This window comes from Xenopus tropicalis, chromosome 7, assembly GCF_000004195.4.
Source record: "Xenopus tropicalis strain Nigerian chromosome 7, UCB_Xtro_10.0, whole genome shotgun sequence".
Taxonomy (NCBI): domain Eukaryota; kingdom Metazoa; phylum Chordata; class Amphibia; order Anura; family Pipidae; genus Xenopus; species Xenopus tropicalis.
The window spans coordinates 14,589,594-14,611,354 of NC_030683.2; the positions used below are offsets into that span (position 1 = coordinate 14,589,594).

Consider the following 21,761-nt stretch of genomic DNA (forward strand, 5'->3'; position numbering starts at 1 on the left):
TTCACCGAAAAAAAAACTAGAGTGACTAGTAGGGATGTAGCGAACCTCAAAAAAAAAGTTCGTGAAAAGTTCGCGAACTTACGCCAAAAAGTGTGAATATTCGTGAACTTTGCGAACCCCATAGACTTCAATGGGAAGGCGAACTTTAAAACCTAGAAAAGCCATTTCTGGCCAGGAAACTGACTTTAAAGTTGTTTAAGGGGTGCCACGACCTGGACAGTGGCATGCAGGAGGGGGATCAAGGGCAAAAATTTATCTGAAAAATACTTTGTTGATAGGGATGTAGCGAACCTCAAAAAAAAAGTTTGCGAACCTGTTCGCGAACTTCCGCCGAAAATTGCGAATATTCGCGAACTTTGCGAACCCTATAGACATAGACTTCAATGGGAAGGCGAACTTTAAAACCTAGAAAAGCCATTTCTGGCCAGAAAACTGATTTTAAAGTTGTTTAAAGGGTGCCACGACCTGGACAGAGGCATGCAGGAGGGGGATCAAGGGCAAAAACTTCTCTGAAAAATTGACACACGCCGTTTTTCGAAATGATCGGTAATTTTGCGACTTTTTCGTAATTTCCGGCACTTTCGTAAAGTTATCGTAAGTTTTGCGACTTTTTCGGAGCATTCGTAACGTTATCGTAAGTTTTGCGACTTTTTCGGAGCATTCGTAACGTTATCGTACGTTTTGCGACTTTTTTGGAGCATTCGTAACGTTATCGTAAGTTTTGCGACTTTTTCGGAGCAGTCGTACCGTTATCGTAAGTTTTGCGACTTTTTCGGAGCATTCGTAACGTTATCGTAAGTTTTGCGACTTTTTCGGAGCATTCGTAACGCTATCGTAAGTTTTGCGACTTTTTCGGAGCATTCGTAACGTTATCGTAAGTTTTGCGACTTTTTCGGAGCATTCGTAACGTTATCGTAAGTTTTGCGACTTTTTCGGAGCATTCGTAACGTTATCGTAAGTTTTGCGATTTTTTCGGTGCCGGCGAACCCAAATTGCGAACATCACGAAAAGTTCGCGAATTTGCGGACTTGTGAACACCCGATGTTCGCGCGAATTAGTTCGCCGGCGAACAGTTCGCTACATCTCTATTTGTTGACACAGCGTTGCGTAAAACCGCAAAGGCAGCTGGCAGACCTAGCGGAAATACGCTGCATTTTTTGCTATTTCGCACTATTAGCACCATGGAAACGGGATTTGCTTACACCAGTACTAGGCTGAAAAACGCCATGTGTGGCTTGTGCGGCGTTTTTAAGCCGAGAAAAAACGCAGAGAAAAAACGCAGCTGAAAAAAAAATGCGGCGAACCCAAATTGCGAACATACGCGAAAAGTTTGCGAACTTCCGAACTTGCGAACACCCGATGTTCACGTGAATTAGTTCGCCGGCGAACAGTTCGCTACATCTCTAGTGACTAGCAAGCAAGCTGGCAATAGCAGTCACCATTCGGGGCTGTCTACTAGCCTGGCCCAAAGAGCTGCTAAAAACACAAACAGTTTACTCCTCCTAAACCCCTAGGGTGTAGATTTAGCAACTTTTCAAATAAGAATATTTGCTGCAAATCTAATTATTTATCGTCTATAGGGGACATTAACTAACTTTTCTATTTCTTTTTATTTTACTTTGCCATTAAAAATCTGTCGAGGTCATGTAGAAGTCAATAGAAAATTGCAACAATCTTTATTTATTTCATGCTTTTAGAGTTTTTTTTTGTTTGTAAGTCCACAAAAATTTATGGAAAAATGGAAAAACAAACAAAAAAATGGTGGTTTTCGTGCTTTTTTTTTGTTTTTGTCTGTTCCTGCTTTTTCAACTAGACATTCATGGTTTTAGTGGCAGTTAGGTTAGTTGTGGTTTCGAAAAAACTCTAAAACCCACAAAAATGAGAATGTCGATAAATGGGCCTCCCCAACTCACAAATTCAGATTAGGGTTTCCGAAACCCATCAAACTTGAAAACCCAAACTTAAAAGCTTCATGTAATTTCACGTAGAAGTCACTGGGAGTTATCCTACTAAAATGTTATCAAATTGTTTTCAATTTGAATTTTTAAAAATTTTTGCATTTTATCGAGATTCCATTTTCACACCTACAGAACTAAAACATAACCTTTTTATTTAGATTATTAGAATAATGTGAATCAAGTTCTTCAGGGTCTACCAAAAGTTGTCTTCTCTGGATACAGTTAATGAATAGTGATGAGTGAATCTGTCCCGTTTCCCTTCGCCCCAAAAATTGTGAGTCTTTTGCAACACCAAAAACTTGTGCGTAAAAAAAAACTGTTGCGCACGTCATATTTTTTGACGCACGCTACAATTTTTGGATGTGTTTCGCACAAAAAGGATACACACGTTTGATGGGCGTTTTTTTTATTTAATGCTCATGCCATTTTTTTTCCCGCAGATGGCAATTTTTTTATCGCGCTTCAGATTTTCCATCGCTGGCTTTGCCTCTCATTTCACCAAAAAAAAAAAAAGCCGCCAATGGCGAAACGCAGAAATTCGCAACAAATCCATGCCGAATTATTTTGCCCATCACTAATAATAAAGAATTAATATAATCTGCTTTAATTGCCTTCTAGGTCAATTATATCCATGTTGTGTGCTTTATTCACCATGAGAAGGGAGATATAAACCATATATAGTAGGTCACATTCATTATCCCATGATATCTTGTACTGTACAGGTACTGTATCCAGAATGAGACAAAATAATGAAAACTTTGAAAACAGTGTTGTTTGTTTTATTGATTATATACAAACTTTCTCGACTGACCTCCCTTCTACAGATACTTCAGATACCTAGTTCTGTTCCACTTAGTGCTATCAAAGCAAAGTATTGATCAGCGAGCTTGCTGGTTAAAGCCATTGAAGTCTCAGTTACTGTAACGTGTCATACTGCAACTGCGGGTACTTAATAACGGAATAAAATTCATTATAGCTTGTGCAGTGTTCTGATGCCAGAACAAAGTGGTCCAATAGCCGTCTGAACATCTACGGAACAACAAAACTACAGTAGGGCTGATTTACAAATGTCAGCACAAGAGCTTGGTGCAATTAATATATAGTCCTTGCCAGGAACACTTGTACAAAGGAGATACAGTTAATGCTCACCTTATGCAAACATTAGGTGCAAGGTTCAAAATACATTCGGTGCCTGTAGTTAAGTCTACATTATTGGCTGCTCTAATTGCATTGTGATTAATCATAATAAGTGCATGCAATCAGCACAGTGCATGAAATTGCATTAACTAGGAGCATCCCTGATGTTTTATATGGTCTGGGAATCCTATTCTACTACTGTACATCAGGAATGGCTAGATCAATTTACTATCAAGTGCATATATTTACAGTATATATATCCAAAAAATATAGCTCATCCCATGGTTCAATCAAAACTAATTGGGTGCCCATAGGTGAGTGGCTTGTATTATATGCTATACAGCAAGGATCCTCAGTCTATGGCCCCTGGATCCGCCCCCCCCCCAAGGTCATTTACCCGGTCCCCGCTGCGTCCTCACCCCTGGCAGCGGGGAGCGGGAGGGGGACGCTTATAGAGGGAGGACGGACGAAGCCTGGGAGCTGGAAGAGAGAGGACTCAGCGGGGAGTGGGAGGGGGGAGCGGGAGGACAGATGAATGGAGCGGGGGAGCTGGAAGAGACTCTGGAAGAGACTCTGCAGGGTGTGGGAGGGGGGAGCTGGGACAGGAAGCATGGACAGAGCTGGAAGAGAGAGGACTCAGCAGGGAGCAGGAGGGGAGCGCTGGGAGAGGGATGACGGACGGAGCTGGAAGAGAGAGGACTCAGCAGGGAGCAGGAGGGGGGAGGGCGGACAGAGCTGGAAGACAGAGGACTCAGCAGGGAGAAGGAGGGTGGAGCTGGGTGAGGGAGGAAGGATGGAGCTGGAAGAGAGAGGACTCAGTAGGGAGCGTGATGTGGGAGATTGGAGAGGGAGGAGGAATGGAGTGGGGGAGCTGGAAGAGAGAGGAGGAATGGATTGGGGGAGCTGGAAGAGAGAGGACTCAGCAGGGAGCAGGAGGGGGGAGCTGGGAGAGGGAGGACGGACAGAGCTGGAAGAGAGAGGACTCAGCAGGGAGCAGGAGGGGGGAGCTGGGAGAGGGAGGACGGACAGAGCTGGAAGAGAGAGGACTCAGCAGGGAGCAGGAGGGGGGAGCTGGGAGAGGGAGGACGGACAGAGCTGGAAGAGAGAGGACTCAGCAGGGAGCAGGAGGGGGGAGCTGGGAGAGGGAGGACGGACAGAGCTGGAAGAGAGAGGACTCAGCAGGGAGCATGATGTGGGAGCTGGGAGAGGAAGGAAGAATGGAGTGGGGGAGCTGGGAGAAGGAGGAGGAATGGAGCGGGGGAGCTGGGAGAGGGAGGAGGAATGGAGCAGGGGAGCTGGAAGAGAGAGGATGCAGCGGGGAGCGGGAGGATGCTGGAGCAGGCATAGTTTGACCCCGCAGCATGGAGCTGGAGGGGGAGTTGGGGGGACTATAGTCCGGGCCCCTGACAGTCTAAGGGAGCATGAACTGGCCCCTTGCTATACACATTATCCCAGCACTCTGTTATGTAGCTTTAAGAGAAAATTAAAGCTAATCTTGCACACACTAAAGCAACATTTTTCCTTCAGTGTGTCCCAAAAACAAGAGGAGAAAACCTTTTTTCTTAAGTAACGATAAAACTAAATTGTGAGAGATTTTAGGAGAAGCAATCTTTAGCATGAGTGTGCTGAGGTGAGAAATTAATTATACAGAACTATACAGTAATGGACGTTTTGGCAGACTTATGGAAATGTTTTATTTCCGCATCAATATTGCTCCAAGATATAAACCAACTTGTAAACACTAACACAGAGAACATTTAAAGGACATAAAATGATTTAGAAAACATTTTCATCTAAATTGAGATGGGTTAGGATAAATATGACAAAAAAGGGTATTTAGAAATGCATTTCTCCTTTCCTGAAGTTATATAGGTATTCAGAATGCTCAGGACCTGGGGTTTTCTGGATAAGGGATCTTTGTGTAATTAGGATCTCCCATCTTTTGGAGATGGCCTTCCTTCTGTATAAGGGGTTTCTGGATAACAGATCCCATACCTGTATTTGCTTTTATTTTTGCTGGTAAGTTTAATTCTGCTGGTTATTTATCTAAGCCTTTAAATGGGCTAACCTAATAAAAGTCACAAAGTTTGCCCAGGGTCTAGTAACCCATAGTAACCAATCTGAGCTATTTAATATATGGGTGATAAATGTGTTCTTTTTAGAGCTCACATTGGTTATCTGGCACAAATGGTTAACAACCAGCAGTCTACATGATGAAATTAAACTGTCATTACACAAGGGTTTGACTGCATAGTCATAAACAAGGAAATACAGAGGAATAATGCATGTGAGAAAGCTGCACCCTATTTACAGAGCGCTGGTAAGGCCCCATCTAGAATATGCTGTTCAGTTTTGGTCTCCAGTGCTCAAACGGGACATTATTGAGTTAGAGAGGGTCCAGAGAAGGGCAACTAAGCTGGTAAAGGGTATGGAAAGTCTCAGTTATGGGGAAAGACTGGCCAAGTTGGGTCTGTTTACACTGGGGAAGAGGCGCTTAAGAGGTGACATGATAACTATATATAAATATATAAGGGGATCATATAATAACCTCCCTAATGCTTTATTTACCAGTAGGGCCTTCCAACGGACACGAGGGCACCCACTGATTAGAAGAAACTAGGTTCCTTCTAAATATTCAGAAAGGATTTTTTACTCTGAGAGCTGTGAGGTTGTGGGATTCCCTCCCTGAATCGTGCTGGCTGATACATTAGATAGGTACAAGAAGGGGTTAAGTGGCTTTTTAGCAAGTGAGGGAATACAGGGTTATGGGTGATACTTGGTACAAGTTGACCCAGGGACTGGGCCGATTGCCATCTTGGAGTCAGGAAGGAATTTTTCCCCTCTGCGGCAAATTAGAGAGGCTTCAGATGGGGGTTTTGCCTTCCTCTGGATCAACTAGCAGTTAGGCAGGTTATATATAGGCACTAAGGTTGAACTTGATGGACATGTGTCTTTTTTTCAACCTAACTTACTATGTAAATCTGTAACCAGCAGGCATGTAGATTTGAGTCACTACCCTGTATGCGTTCTTACCATAAACTGGGCAACCTTGTCTGTTTAAAAAGGGGATTGGAGATATGACCTTGTTGTCTTCAAATGTGACATTGTTAGAACACCATTAATGCCACTCAGCACAATAGCAATTGTTGCTCAAACAGCCCCACTTCTGTATTTCATGTACACTAATGCGTGCTGGGTATACAGGTATAGGACCCGTTATCCAGGATGCTCGGGACCAAGGGTATTCCAGATAAGGGGTCTTTCCATCATTTGGATCTCCATACCTTAAGTCTACTAAACAATCAATAAAACATCAATTAAACCCAATAGGATTGTTTTGCATCCAATAAGGATTATTTATATCTTAGTTGGGATCAAGTACAGGTACTGTTTTATTATTACAGAGAGAAGGGAATCATTTAACCATTAAATAAACCCAATAGGGCTGTTCTGCCCCAATAAGGGGTAATTATATCTTAGTTGGGATCAAGTACAGGTACTGTTTTATTACTACAAAGAAAAAGGAAATTGGTCCTAACATTCTGAATTATTTGATTAAAATAGGGTCTATGGGAGACAGTCTTTCCATAATTTGGAGATTTCTGTATAATGGGTTTCCAGATAAGAGATCCCATACCTGGATTGCTTTTAATAGTGGGTTATTAAAATTGGCAATGGACCTAGTTTTATGGACAACGCGTTCAGTTCTCCATTCATTCATGAGCTCGTCTATTCTGGGATACAGAATTCAATATTTTATACCTCCATAAGTGTTTTTTCCTGTACCCAAGTAAATAAACCTGAACAACTCAACAAGGGGCAGATTTATCTCTATAATAGGCAGTGAGAACCAACCAATGTCTATAATAGGCAGCGAGAACCAACCAATGTCTATAATAGGCAGCGAGAATCAACCAATGTCTATAATAGGCAGCGAGAATCAACCAATGTCTATAATAGGCAGCGAGAATCAACCAATGTCTATAATAGGCAGCGAGAACCAACCAATGTCTATAATAGGCAGCGAGAATCAACCAATGTCTATAATAGGCAGCGAGAATCAACCAATGTCTATAATAGGCAGCGAGAACCAACCAATGTCTATAATAGGCAGCGAGAATCAACCAATGTCTATAATAGGCAGCGAGAACCAACCAATGTCTATAATAGGCAGCGAGAATCAACCAATGTCTATAATAGGCAGCGAGAATCAACCAATGTCTATAATAGGCAGCGAGAACCAACCAATGTCTATAATAGGCAGCGAGAACCAACCAATGTCTATAATAGGCAGCGAGAACCAACCAATGTCTATAATAGGCAGCGAGAACCAACCAATGTCTATAATAGGCAGCGAGAACCAACCAATGTCTATAATAGGCAGCGAGAACCAACCAATGTCTATAATAGGCAGCGAGAACCAACCAATGTCTATAATAGGCAGCGAGAACCAACCAACGTGAGAGATGGGACTTCAGACATGTAATAGACCCACACCCAAAGCTTCTTTTTGTTAAAGTCCCGTCCTCTACAAACTTTTTCCGAATAATATTCTGTTACCATTTGTTTGTTTAAACTGTCACACTATTCCCCTTCATCTCTCGGCCTCAGTACCACTGTAAAGCTTTGTGCATTAGTATAGAGATACATAAATAAGTAATAAACGGCATCACTTTAATCCACAGCTCAAACAGAGGGAGGGGAAATATCAAATGAATAAACAAAAATGACAGCGTATCATAAAAATGATCGCAACAATGAAAAGGCAATGAGCAAACTAACGAGAAATGCAGCTGCATAAATAGGAAGAGACAAGCACAGAAATGCTGCTAATAGTAATAAACAAAGCACACAATGGTAGCAAAACTCGCATTAATGGGGCGTTATAAATCAAATTAACGTGCAATGAAAATGATACCTAAAGTGACAGAAAACAAACTAAAATGGAACAGGCCAGTATCAGAAGAACATCAAGTTATGCACAGGCTTTTAAAACATCTGTCAGGGTGTGAAATAAGTTAAAGACATTAAACTCAAGGTTGATTTATTAAATGGTGCACATAGTAGACAGACACAGCAGTGCAGTACAGCAAGTTCCTCGGCCTGACTGTAGCTACACAAGGCCTATGAACAATGATTAAAGCTTACGAATCAATTGGCCCCCTCATTCAGGCTCAGAGAACCCCCATGAACCTCAAGGCCACTGGATAGACACTGGGCAAAGCCAAAATACTCTGGCCAAGTTGGAGTTGTTTATGCCGGAGAAGAGGTGCTTTAGAGGTAATACTATAACTATGTATAAATATATAAGGGGATCATATAATAATCTCTCTAATGCTTTATTTACCAGTAGGTCCTTCCAACGGACACAAGGGCACCCCTCCGATTAGAAGAAGGGAGGTTCCATCTAAATTTTCAGAAAGGGTTTGTTACAGTGAGAGTCGTGGAATTCCCTCCCCGAACCAGTCGTACTGGCTGATACATTATATAGCTTCAAGAAGGGGTTGGATGGCTTTTTGGCAAGTGAGGGAATACAGGGTTATGGGAGATAGCTCTCAGTACAAGACATCTAGTATAAATAAATCTAAAGCAACTGGGCTTGTTAAGTAATCATTAAAGATGTTTCATTACTCATCCGAGCAGCTTCTTTAGTTCAACTAATGAACAACTCGATGGAACAACTCGATGAGTTGCATGATACCTTGGTAATCCTATTACAGTAACCCCACAACATTCACACCTCTGTGAGTTTCAGGTGTCACCTCTCTAAAGAGTTACAAAGTGCCATTGTGATTGGATTAGTGGAAGAGTTCATATGCTGAGGGCTTCCCATACCAGTCAGTTGAACTGAAGAAGCTGCTCGGATGAGTAGTGAAACGTCTTCAATGATTACTTAACAAGTCCAGTTGCTTTAGATATACTTATACTAGATACAGTATACCATGACCTGGATAAATGTAAATCTTCATAGTCATCTTAGTACAAGACTTTTCACTTTACTGTGCAGATCCAGACCAGAGCTGGAGAGAAGAATGACAAACCAGAAGAAGATGGTGACATGGTGGCATGGGGTTACTGTGATAGGATTACCAAGGTGTCATGCAACTCATTGAGTCAGTTGAACTGAAGAAGCTGCTCGGATGAGTAGTGAAACATCTTTAATGATTACTTAACAAGTCCAGTTGCTTTAAATTTGTTTATACTAGATATCTTGTACTAGGAGCTATCTCCCATAACCCTGTATTCCCTCACTTGTACTAAGAGCTATCTCCCATAACTCTGTATTCCCTCACTTGCTAAAAAGCCATCCAGCCCCTTCTTGAAGTTATATAATGTATCAGCCAGTACGACTGGTTCAGGGAGTGAGCTCCACAGCTCTTACTGTAACAAACCCTTTCTGAATATTTAGATGGGTTCTCACAAACTTACCCCAGGCTGGAGCAGTTTTCAGCTACAGGAGCACTAAACCAAGGTGTCAGGCAAGCAATATTTGCATAGTTTTACCAGTGTGTCCATCCTGTCTCTTCTGAATAGCACACAATGGACACTGAGGAACCCTGGAGCTACTGCCACCTTGGATCTGGCAGTAGCTCCAGAGTTGTCACTGTGGTGTTAGCCAGACTTGCACTTAGACTTAGTGAATTGGACACAAACACCATTAGAACACACAGTAGAAAAGTGAAACAACTCAAAACACTAGATGCAAACTTACCCCAGGCTGGAGCAGTTTTCAGCTTACAGGAGCACTAAACCAAGGTCTCAGGCAAGCAATATTTTGCATATTTTTGCCAGTGTGTCCATCCTGTCTCTTCTGAATAACACACAATGGACACTGAGGAACCCTGGAGCTACTGCCACCTTGGATCTGGCAGTAGCCCCAGAATTGTCACTGTGGTTTGTGTTAACCAGACTTGCACTTAGTGAACTGGACACAAACACCATTAGAACACACAGTAGAAAAGTGAAACAATGCTAGAAGCAACTTGTACCTGCAACATTTTGCTTTATGGGTAAAAAACATTCTTCCATAATGCCCCTTGTTGTGTTCAGTACCGACATTATCAATAAAAGTCCTTTATAAGAATAACTAGCGGCACAATAAACAAGAGCCTTTTCGATTTCCTTACCATTTGCGCTTTCTTCATCTATTGGAACTATAGTCGCAGGTATGCCGCCTCTGGCCAGCTTACAATCTATAATGAAAAGGGGTGGAATTAATTAACTTAATGGCTGTTTCATTACCTTAAGTGGACAAGCAATGTTTCTGGTATGGTTGTTATAAAGAGAGATGAAACTTTTGGAACCAAAGGCTTACTGCAAAAAGCAATGTAATTAAATGGCAGCACGGAATGGTCTCACGTAATCTATACTGCTACAATGCCGCGCTGAGCAGAGACCGCAGTTCCTAAGAGCCTCCGCACCCCTAAATGCCAACATCAAGCATCCGCCACATCACAACAGCAAGCTGGTCACACTTAGCAACAAAAGCTACTGATGTACTCACAACAATGTTACTCCTTGCTCCATATTCAAAAGTGAATTCCCTATCTATGCAACTTGAGCGTTTGAAACCAAATAAATTTAAGCCTCTCTGAAGTCTAAGAAAGGCATGTGAAGCTAAAGTCCTTCAGGACCAGGGAAATATTATGGTAATTTCATTAAAAGAAACATTTTTTAAAAAAACACACAAAGAGATGATTAAAAGGCAAACACTGTAATTAAAGCTTCACAACAAAAAAAAACACATATAATTGGAATTTAATTGCGATCAAAAGGATCTAATTGAAGTGAGTGAGCTGAATCTGAATAATGCTATAAAGAGAATGGCACATGAATACCAGACAAGCAATGGTCAGGATTGTAGCTGTCGGATCTTACCCTCATATTGCCAGTCTGAAGTATAGTCATCAATGGAAGCAGAGAAGAATTATGGAAGAAAAAGAAATAAAGAAGAAGAGTAATTCTTAGGATAGAAGTCACATGCAAGAACAGCAGAATAAAGATTGAACCCATTGAGGCACTAGAAGGGGTTGCTACGGGTGCTCAAGGGGTTAACAGAAATTAGATCTAGAAAGGGAATGTCCGACCTGCAGGCCCACAAGCTATGGCTGATCTACAGCTTTAGTTCAACATGATCTTGGGGGCCACAGGTCGAACATCTCTGTTAAAAAGAAGAGTAGAAGTGTTAGGTAAATGGTTCCATCCTATGCAGTTGAATGATTCAAAATGTGTTTTTTAACAAAAAAAAAACAAACAAAAACATTATTTTATGTATTGCAAGTAAAACCCTAGATCATATATGTCAAACACAAGGCCCGGGGTCCCACCCGCCCTTGGTGAGTGTGTCTGACCATCCAGCCTGATCATTTTCCATTTTCCTCACATAGTAACTAAGACTAAGGGGTATATGTGTCATACTGTGTAAAAAGTGGAGTGAAGCATTACCAGTAATGTTGCCCAAGGCATCCAATCAGTAATCAGATTTCAACAGTAGCAAAGCATCTGATTGGCTGCTATGAGCAACATCACTGCTAATGTCTTACTCCACTTTTGACACATTGTGATAAATATACCCCTTAGTATCTTATTAAGTATATTAATAAAAATTAGGCCATGACTTAGGGGCACATTTACTAAGACACAAATTCGAATCCAAATTGGAAAAATCCGATTGGAAAACGAACATTTTGCGACTTCCTCGTATTTTTTGCGATTTTTTCGGCGCCTTTACGACTTTTTCGGAAATTGTCACGACTTTTTCGTTACCAATACGATTTGCGCGAAAAAAATGTTTTTGTAGCCATTACGATGCGCTCGTATCTTGTCGCGACAATTTTCCGAAAAAAACGCCAAATACCGATCAAAACGCAATCAGACACATTCGGCCCGTTCGTGAGTAAGTAAATGGGCCCCCTAGCCTGTGTTTTAGATTTCAGCCCCCTTATGTGATTGAGTTTGACACCCCTGCCCTAGATCATCTTGCCAATTAATTGGTTTTTGGCTGGAGTATGTTGGTTGTACTGTTGCATATGGGCAAAATGCTGCCCTCTAGAGGTCTATTCATTAGGCATCAGATACATATTGTTGAAAAAGGATGATATTGTGTAAGAGGTGGATCTTAAGGGGTATCTTTGCAAGATTGAACCTTGGGAAACAGTGCAGCATTCCTATATCCTATAAATTATGAGCAAGACAATCTGGGTCTTTACTTACTCTTTAAGAGAAGAACATTAAAATGAAACAATATCCAGAACTCCAGTTGTATCTATGTTACCGATGGTTTTATAACATTCAGAAATCAGCGTCGAGCACTTTCCTCTTGTTTCTGACCTCATCTAATCTAGAGAAGAGTTGGCTACTGTGTCATTTATTATCCTCTGAATGTATTATTATAATTATAGCGAGAGTACAGAGAAGGGGAAAATCACCTCAATTCATCTAATAAAACATAACATATATGCCAGGTAACTTAAATGGGGAAAAGAAACCTCTTTGATTTACTAATACAGGTGTGTAGATGTTTCCTTTTATTTTCCAGGAGACTGGCTGCTAATGGTGCAATTAGGGTTTCCAAACTTTAATGTTTGAATTTTATTAGGCACAAAATACTCAAGAAACTCAAATGTAACAATTGGGTGAGTTTATGTAGAGGTTTTTTCCAAGCAAAATCAAGCAATTTTTATAATTTAATAAGTTTTTTTTTATTTTTTTCACATTTTTTAACAGTAAAAAGGCCCGGTGTTGTATGGTTGAGAGTGATAGTGTAGCCCCATCAGGTGATGTTATACCCTGTGAGTGGGATAGAGTCCCATGGGCAATGGTTTAAATTGAGTTTTAATTTCTAATAACCCAGTAGATTTACTAGCAAAGTGGTTTTAAGACTGTTTTGTCCAGGAAATTCATTAGAAATGTATCATGTATTGCCTGTATTGATGAGGGAATTTTGTTACCAGGGATGGATTTGCTGCGAAATTCTGAATTTTGTCATTGGTGATTTTTTAAACAAAACTGCCACCAAAATTTGCTGAAAGGTTGCGGGCATGCCAAAAAAAGTTATGATGTCATCAAATAGGTCGTGGTTGCATGAAAAAAGTCACGTGGTAGCTAGGGATGAGCGAATTTTTGCCAGGTATGGATTCACAATGAATTTCCGCATTTAGTCATTGGCAAAATATTTTGCAAAACTTCCATAAAAATTAGCCATGAAAAAATTTGCTGCGCGTCAGAAAAAGTTGCACCCATGTCAAAATAGACTCGGTTCCATCAAAAAAAAGTTGTGCAACACCCATGCATTGCTAAATTTTTCGCCCTTTTGCTAATTTTTCTGGTGAAGTGAAATGGGGCAGATTTACTCTTCATTAGTGGTAGCTGCACTTTGCTCATTTTAGCCGTTCTGAGTATTTTTCAGCAATTTCATGAATTTTTCACCGAAGCGCAACAGGACAGATTTGCTCATCACTAATTGTCTGTTTAGAGAACTCTTTTTAAATAGCCTCTGTGTTTCTACTACTTAAGCCAAACTTCATTTAGTTAGGAATTTCTAGCGTGATTTTGGCAAACAATTCTTCCAGTAAAAGTGAAGGCTGATCCTTGAGCGTAAGTGTTAACCCCACGAGTATACCACAAGTGGGCCTTCAGACAACACGTGAAATCAATTTTTTTATTTCATTCTGAAAAGTTCCCACATTTCCCCATTTCTGTAGAAAATATATATGAAGACAGTAGGAGAGATAATGTATCTCTTGTAAAGAAACACAAACAAATTGATCATAAGATCCTGCCAGCCAGTGTGCACACCCTTGTGATTTCCTCATAGCGCAAATCATTGATTCAAAAGTTCATAAAACATTTAACTAATTTTGTTGGAAAAAAGTTGATTTTGCCCATCTGCTCTCAAGTTGTTTACACACGGACAAGTGAAGCCACAAGACTGCAATAAACACTCAGGTTGCAGTAAAACATAGAACCAAATTATGGAGAAACGGCATGCACTCCTTGATCCACCATTAAAGTTGTCTTTATCGCAGAGGTTTAAAACAATGAAGTCCTGACGCGTTTCAAATGTTTACGTATTTTTGAAAACGAAACGCGTCAGGACTTCATTGTTTTAAACCTCTGCAATAAAGACAAGTTTTATGGTGGATCAAGGAGTGCATGCCATTTCTCCATAATTTGTTTCTACGTTGCACCCTAAGCTACAGGCTTGGGGCACTGCACCCGGATCACCATATCTCTTTGGTGAGTGAAGTACTTCCTTTGGTTTTGCCAGAAGTTAATTTGGAATTTCGAGTTGGAGGTGGCGGGTCCAGGGTTTAAACACCCAGACCAATTAACTCACTGGGTGAGAAACTGGTTTAATAGTTCTACATGAACTTTAGGGAAGAACCCGGGGTTCTTAATTTTTGTAATTTTTTTTATAATTTAGCCACTTAATTTTTATAACGGGTATTCTTACAGTAAAACATGTCTAAAATAGATTATGCTGTTATTTTGGTGCCTGCACCCACATGAAGGGGTGGAATGTTTAACAGGTATCTTTGCAAGGTTGAACCTGGGAAACAGTCCTATATCCTATAGATTATGAGCAAGACAATCTGGATCCTTACTTATTCTTTAAGAGAAGAACATTAAAGTGAAACAAAATCCAGAACTCCATTTATATCTATGTTACCAATGGTTTTATAACATTCAGAAATCAGCATCGAGCACTTTCCTCTTGTTTCTGACCTAATCAATTTATAATCTAGAGAAGAGTTGGCTACTGTGTCATTTATTATCCTCTGAATGTATTATTATAATTACAAGTTTTATGGTGGATCAAGGAGAATTTGTTTCTACGTTACACCCTAAGCTACGTGTTCGGGGCGCTGCACCCAGATCCCCATATCTTTTTGGTGAGTGAAATACTTCCTTTGGTTTTGCGTTGGAATTTTGAGTTGGAGGTGGAGGGTCCGGGATTTATACACCCAGATCAATGAACTCATTGGGTGAGAAACTGGTTTAATAGTTCTACATGAACTTTGGGGAAGGACTCGGGGTTTATATATATATATATATATATATGGCCGATATGGAATATATTAATTAGGGATGTGCCCTTGAAAGGTTTGGTAAAAAACTGAGCCACTTAATTTTTATAATGGGTATTCTTACAATAAAACATGTCTAAAACTGATTATGCTGTTATTTTAGTGCCTGCGGCTGTCAGGTACCTGGTCGTTCGCCTAAGGTAGGCGCGCGTCCGATCGCCAGCGCACGTTCCGACGGCCGCGCGCGCTCCGTCGCTCGCACACGTATTGACGCCGGCGTGCGTCGTGACGCCCGCGCGTGCGTTAACGCCAGCGCGCGTCTTGACGCCGGCGCGCGTCATGACGCCGGCGCGCGTCATGACGCCGGCGTGCGTCTTGACGCCGGCGCAGGCGCATTGCGCTCAAAAGGACGCCAAAGGCCTACCAGCATTGCGAAGTGATCGTTTCCTTGTGAAAGACGCCAAGCTTGTTTCCTGTGATTGCCTATTGACTCTCTGACCCGGCCTGACTCTCGATCTTGAAAACTTGCTGCCTGTACCGACTTCCCGCCTGTCCGACCTCGCTTTTGCCTGCCGATTTTGCTCTGACGTTCCGGTTCGGCACTCCTGCCACTCCTCCACTTGGTTCAAGTCCTGTTCCATCCTCAGTGGCTGTGATCCTTAGTGGGAGGTGTAGGAGAGGTCCTTCCTCTACGAGTTCTTCCAGTGACGCGCCCGGCTTGTCCTGACAGTATCACTTCGCCAGTATGGAAGAATCTGAGGAAATTTCTGCTATGCAGCTCCTTACCCAGCAGATGGCGACCCTCACTCGAGCGGTGCAAGAACTACAGGCAGGCTTCCAAGAAGTTCAAGCCCAGCTACAACCCCTGCCCAGGGATCCTACTGATGCTCCTGTTGCACCCCCACCTGTTGCTGCCCAGCCGCCAATTGCCAAGCTTAAGCTCTCTCTGCCGGAGCGTTTTTTGGGGGATCGCAAAAAGTTCCGGGCTTTTATGAATAGCTGCAAGCTGGAATTCACACTTAACCCCCAAGTTTATACAACTGAGCAGTCCAAGGTGGGGTTCGCTATCTCACTCCTGTCCGGGGAGCCACAGACTTGGGCTCATCGTCTTCTGGAACAACAAAGTCCGTTGTTTAGTGACTCTGCTGCTTTTTTCCAGGCGATGGCGGTATTATACGATGACCCCCAAAGAGAAGCCTCAGCTGAAGCCGCACTCAGATCTTTGTCCCAGGGTAAACGGCCAGTTGAGGAATATGTTACTGACTTCCGTAGCCACGCTGCAGATACCCGATGGAATCAAGCTGCACTGAAGCATCAATTCAGAATAGGGTTGTCTGAAGGTCTAAAGGACGAGTTAGCCCGAGTGGGGATTCCCGAAGACTTCGATTCTCTCATCGATGTCGTCGTCCAGTTAGACCGACGTTTGAGGGAGAGGAGACTAGAAAAGTCCGGGACATTTCAACCCAGTTGGCTGCTCCCTAAAGCTCCTCTATTCCCTAAACCCATTTTGGCTCCATCCACCACGGCCTCGTCATCGGCTGGGGCTGCTGAACCCATGCAAATCGGGCTCATCCGTTCCCCTCTGACTCCCGAAGAGAGGTTACGCAGACGTCGCCTGAACTTGTGCCTTTACTGTGGTGCCTCTGGTCATCTGCTCCGCACATGCCCGGTGCGACCCACAAGTAAGAGATCTATACCAGGTCTTCTTAGTGCAGAAGCTGTGGATGGACTGTCTCTTATGTCAGTTATTACTATTTTGCAGTGGTCAAGAAAGACGCTCCAGACCCCTGCGTTGATTGACTCCGGGGCGTGCGGTTGCTTTATCGATCGAGACTTCGCCCGTTTTCATGACATTCCTTTAAGACCCAGATCCTGCCCACTGACGGTGAAGTTGGCTGACGGATCTAATATTTCTTCTGGTCCAGTCCTGTTTGAGACTATTCCTTTGTTAATAAAAATTCAACAGCATACCGAAACCCTATCGTTTAACGTGGTTTCTTCCCCTCTGTATCCTATCATTTTGGGGTTTCCATGGTTAAAGACTCATAACCCTCTCATCAATTGGGACTCGAATCAAATAACATTTCCCTCTGAGCATTGTCCTTGTTCTGAGTTGGCTCCTGGGAGATTGCTGGTTGTGACCCCTGATCCTCGACTCAAACTGGTTCCAGAACCTTACCACGAATTCTTAGATGTCTTTGATGAGAAAGGAGCGGATGTACTTCCTCCACATCGGATATATGATTGCCCGGTGGATCTTCTTCCCGGAGCAGCGATCCCATTCGGACGGATCTACCCTCTATCCGAACCTGAACTTAAAGTTCTCAAGACCTACATTGAGGAGAACCTTAGGAAAGGATTTATCCGTCCGTCTACCTCTCCTGCTGGGGCAGGTATTTTCTTCGTTGAGAAAAAAGACCATTCCTTACGCCCCTGCATAGACTACCGAGATTTGAACAAGGTAACCATTAAGAACCGATATCCGCTACCCCTCATCTCGGAACTGTTTATAAGATTACGTTCAGCACGTGTATTCACAAAACTAGATCTTCGGGGGGCCTACAATTTGGTCCGCATTCGACAAGGAGATGAGTGGAAAACAGCCTTTCGCACCCGATATGGGCACTATGAATACCTAGTGATGCCCTTCGGGCTATGCAACGCCCCAGCGACGTTTCAACACTTTGCAAATGATATTTTCAGAGACTTTTTGGATCTTTTCGTTATTATTTATCTCGATGATATCTTAATATTTTCATCTTCCTTGGAGGAACACCGACACCACGTCAGACAAGTCTTCTCTCGGTTACGAGCACATAAACTTTTTGCCAAACTGGAGAAGTGTGAATTCGAAAGATCCTCTATAGAGTTCCTAGGTTTTATCATTTCCTCAGACGGAATGTCTATGGACTCTCGCAAGGTCTCTGCGGTATTAGACTGGCCCGTTCCCAACAGTCGTAAGGCTGTACAAAGATTTGTGGGCTTCGCCAACTTTTACCGAAAGTTCATCAAGAATTTCTCTAAGATAATCGCCCCTATTACTGCTCTTACCAGCTCGGTAAAAAGATTCTGCTGGACTTCTGAGGCTCAGCGGGCTTTTTTGGATCTCAAGAATCGTTTTACCTCCGCTCCCATTCTCAAACATCCAGATCCTACACGGCCGTTTGTTCTGGAGGTGGATGCCTCAGAGTATGCCATCGGAGCTGTGCTATCGCAAAGAAACGATGTACAGAGCCTACTTCATCCTATCGCATTTTTCTCTAAAAAGTTATCTTCTTCTGAGCAAAATTACGATGTGGGAGACAGAGAGCTACTTGCGATTAAATCTGCATTCCAAGAATGGCGACACCTGTTGGAGGGGGCGTCTCACCCTATTTTAGTTTTTTCTGATCACAAGAACTTGGAATATTTACGCTCAGCAAAAAGACTCCGACCTCGTCAGGCCAGATGGGCACTCTTCTTTTCCAGATTCAACTTCCACGTTACTTTTAGACCAGGTTCCAAGAATGGCAAAGCGGATGCATTGTCCCGTCTGTTTTCTGCACCCGAGAATGATTCTGCCGCCAGCACTGTCCTTCATGCCTCCAATTTTCTCCTTCTCCAAGCCGATTTGCTTGATAAGATCCAGAACGCCTCCAAGTCTGTGGACAATTTACCTACACATATGGATCGTCGTGGTAATTACCTCATGTCTAATAATAAAATTTTTGTCCCTGAAGACCTGCGCCTCGAGGTACTCAGATTTGTCCATGATCATCCTGTTTCCGGCCACCTGGGGGTTCGCAAGACACTAGAACTTGCTAATAGGAATTTTTTTTGGCCCGGCATGTCAAGGGATTGTATGAAATATGTTACTTCCTGTCAAACATGTGCCAGATTCAAGGATACACATTCCCGACCAATGGGGTTACTTCAACCTCTCCCGGTTCCTGAGAAACCCTGGGAGAGAATTTCCATGGACTTTATTGTGGAACTGCCCAAGTCGGGGGGTTTTAACACAATCATGGTAGTGGTTGACGGGTTTACCAAGATGGCTCACTTTATACCCTTGGTGGGGTTACCATCTGCAGCCACAACGGCAGAAGTATTTATTAAAGAGGTCTTTCGGCTTCACGGCTTACCCAGGGAGATAGTGTCTGATCGAGGGTCGCAGTTTACGTCTCGCTTCTGGAGGGCGTTATGTCAGGGACTCCATATTGAGCTCGCCCTGTCCTCTGCTTTTCATCCTCAGACGAATGGGCAAACAGAACGTACTAATCAGACGTTAGAGCAATATATTAGATGTTTTTCCTCTTATTCTCAGGAGGATTGGTCGGCGCTCTTACCCTTAGCAGAGTTCTCTTACAATAATGCGGTACATAGCTCCTCCAAACAGACTCCTTTTTTCGCTAACTATGGATTTCATATTACCACTCTGCCAGGCCTAGCAGAGGTTACGGTTCCTGCAGCTCAGGATAGACTTTCGTTCTTAAAGCATAATTTCGAGTTGCTCCAGCAGACTTTACGGGAGGCTCAAAGGAATTACAAGGGATATGCCGATAAGAGACGGAGAAAGAGTCCTGAATTCAAGCTGGGGGATCTCGTTTGGTTATCCACTCGTAACCTCAGGTTATCGTGTCCCTCCAAGAAGTTGGGCCAAAGGTTTATGGGTCCCTTCCCAATCTTGGAGCAAATTAACTCTGTTACCTTTAAATTGAAGCTGCCTACTAACCTTCGAATCCATCCTGTGTTCCACGTCTCTCTTCTAAAGAAAGTGGTGGAGAATCCGTTTCCGGGTCGTATTGGGGCACCTCCAGAGCCAGTGACAGTACAGGGTGTTGAAGAATTCGAAGTCCAAGCTATTCTCGATTCCAGGTATCGAAGAGGTCGCTTGCAGTATTTGGTCCAGTGGAAGGGCTATACGCCTGAGGACAATTCCTGGGAATCTTCAACCAATGTCCATGCTCCTCAACTGATTCGGGCCTTCCATAAGAAATTTCCAGGGAAACCTGCGTCTGGGCGCATCCGGAGGCCGCGCCTTGGGAGGGGGCAATGTCAGGTACCTGGTCGTTCGCCTAAGGTAGGCGCGCGTCCGATCGCCAGCGCACGTTCCGACGGCCGCGCGCGCTCCGTCGCTCGCACACGTATTGACGCCGGCGTGCGTCGTGACGCCCGCGCGTGCGTTAACGCCAGCGCGCGTCTTGACGCCGGCGCGCGTCATGACGCCGGCGCGCGTCATGACGCCGGCGTGCGTCTTGACGCCGGCGCAGGCGCATTGCGCTCAAAAGGACGCCAAAGGCCTACCAGCATTGCGAAGTGATCGTTTCCTTGTGAAAGACGCCAAGCTTGTTTCCTGTGATTGCCTATTGACTCTCTGACCCGGCCTGACTCTCGATCTTGAAAACTTGCTGCCTGTACCGACTTCCCGCCTGTCCGACCTCGCTTTTGCCTGCCGATTTTGCTCTGACGTTCCGGTTCGGCACTCCTGCCACTCCTCCACTTGGTTCAAGTCCTGTTCCATCCTCAGTGGCTGTGATCCTTAGTGGGAGGTGTAGGAGAGGTCCTTCCTCTACGAGTTCTTCCAGTGACGCGCCCGGCTTGTCCTGACAGCGGCGAATATACAGTATGTATACACATGTAGGGGTGGAATGCTCTGTGCAACTCAATGCCTCAAATCAACTCTCTATTGAACCAAATCTAAATTAAAGATAAACCCAATGTATCAGTACAGTATAGAACAAAGGTTTCTAAACTCTAAATAAAACAAACCAACTGCCTCCAGAGTAAACTATCTTACAATGCAGGTGTTTTGAACCTCATAGAGGAGTCCACATCATTCCAAAGGCAACCTCCCTAAACCACGCAGGATAAAGAAAGCAGAGATAAAAAAATAGGTTCCCATTACCAAGTCGCTAAAAGCATCAATAGATAATTTTTTAGTGACCAACGACAAAGGAAAGTTGAAGAGTCGTGTCAGTTTGATTGATGCACCTTTTGCCAAACTTGACATATGTACGTCTTTTAAATAATGCGTCAAGAACAGTTTTGATTTCCTTTCACGGCTTCTTTTTATCTGATGTCACTAAGGACTCAGTAAATGCTTGCAGAGCTCTTCGCTCAATCATTCTTTGCTTATCAGCCGTGACTCGCTCATTCTAGCTAATGATATGTAGAACACTTGGCTAGCAAATCAGCTATAAGGTAATGTACGGTGTATATAACAAAAAAACTTTCATCAAAAACAATGCTTTTAATGTTGGTTAAAAAGAGAATATACTTTAGGTTTGAAGTGGGCAAGAGGATTAAATGATCAGTATAATAATAATAATATACAAATAGGGGCAGATTTATCAAATCACGAGTTCGAATCCCGAATGGGAAAAATTCGGATTGGAAAAAAATCGTATTAGTCACGATAATATCACATTGGTGATCTGAAAGTAACAAAATTTTCTTACCGAAGGACTGTAAACAGCGGCAAAACCGATCCGAAAAGTTGTTCAAGCGTCAAAAAAGTCGCGGAAAATACGATCGGACCGCTCAAATGAACACTCGGAGTGTTCGTGGATAAGTAAATGTGCCCCATAGTGTTCTTTATTAAGGGACAAAAGCATCATAAAAATATGATTGTGGTTAATGGCTATTGGAAAGTTTGTTT

At 43.0% G+C, this 21,761-nt stretch overlaps 1 protein-coding gene across 2 annotated transcripts in view; it reads right to left on the bottom strand.

Annotated features, from left to right (window-relative positions):
* pcdh15 (protocadherin-related 15) overlaps positions 1-21,761 on the bottom strand; it is a 709,890-nt gene that overhangs the window by 509,058 nt on the left and 179,071 nt on the right. For both annotated transcript variants that reach the window (XM_031905917.1, XM_031905916.1), the window contains exons 3-4: positions 10,974-10,988; positions 10,223-10,288 (exon numbers count right to left, since the gene is read on the bottom strand). In XM_031905917.1, coding sequence (XP_031761777.1) covers positions 10,223-10,288; positions 10,974-10,988 — 81 coding nt within the window. The remainder of the gene's footprint in view (positions 1-10,222; positions 10,289-10,973; positions 10,989-21,761) is intronic.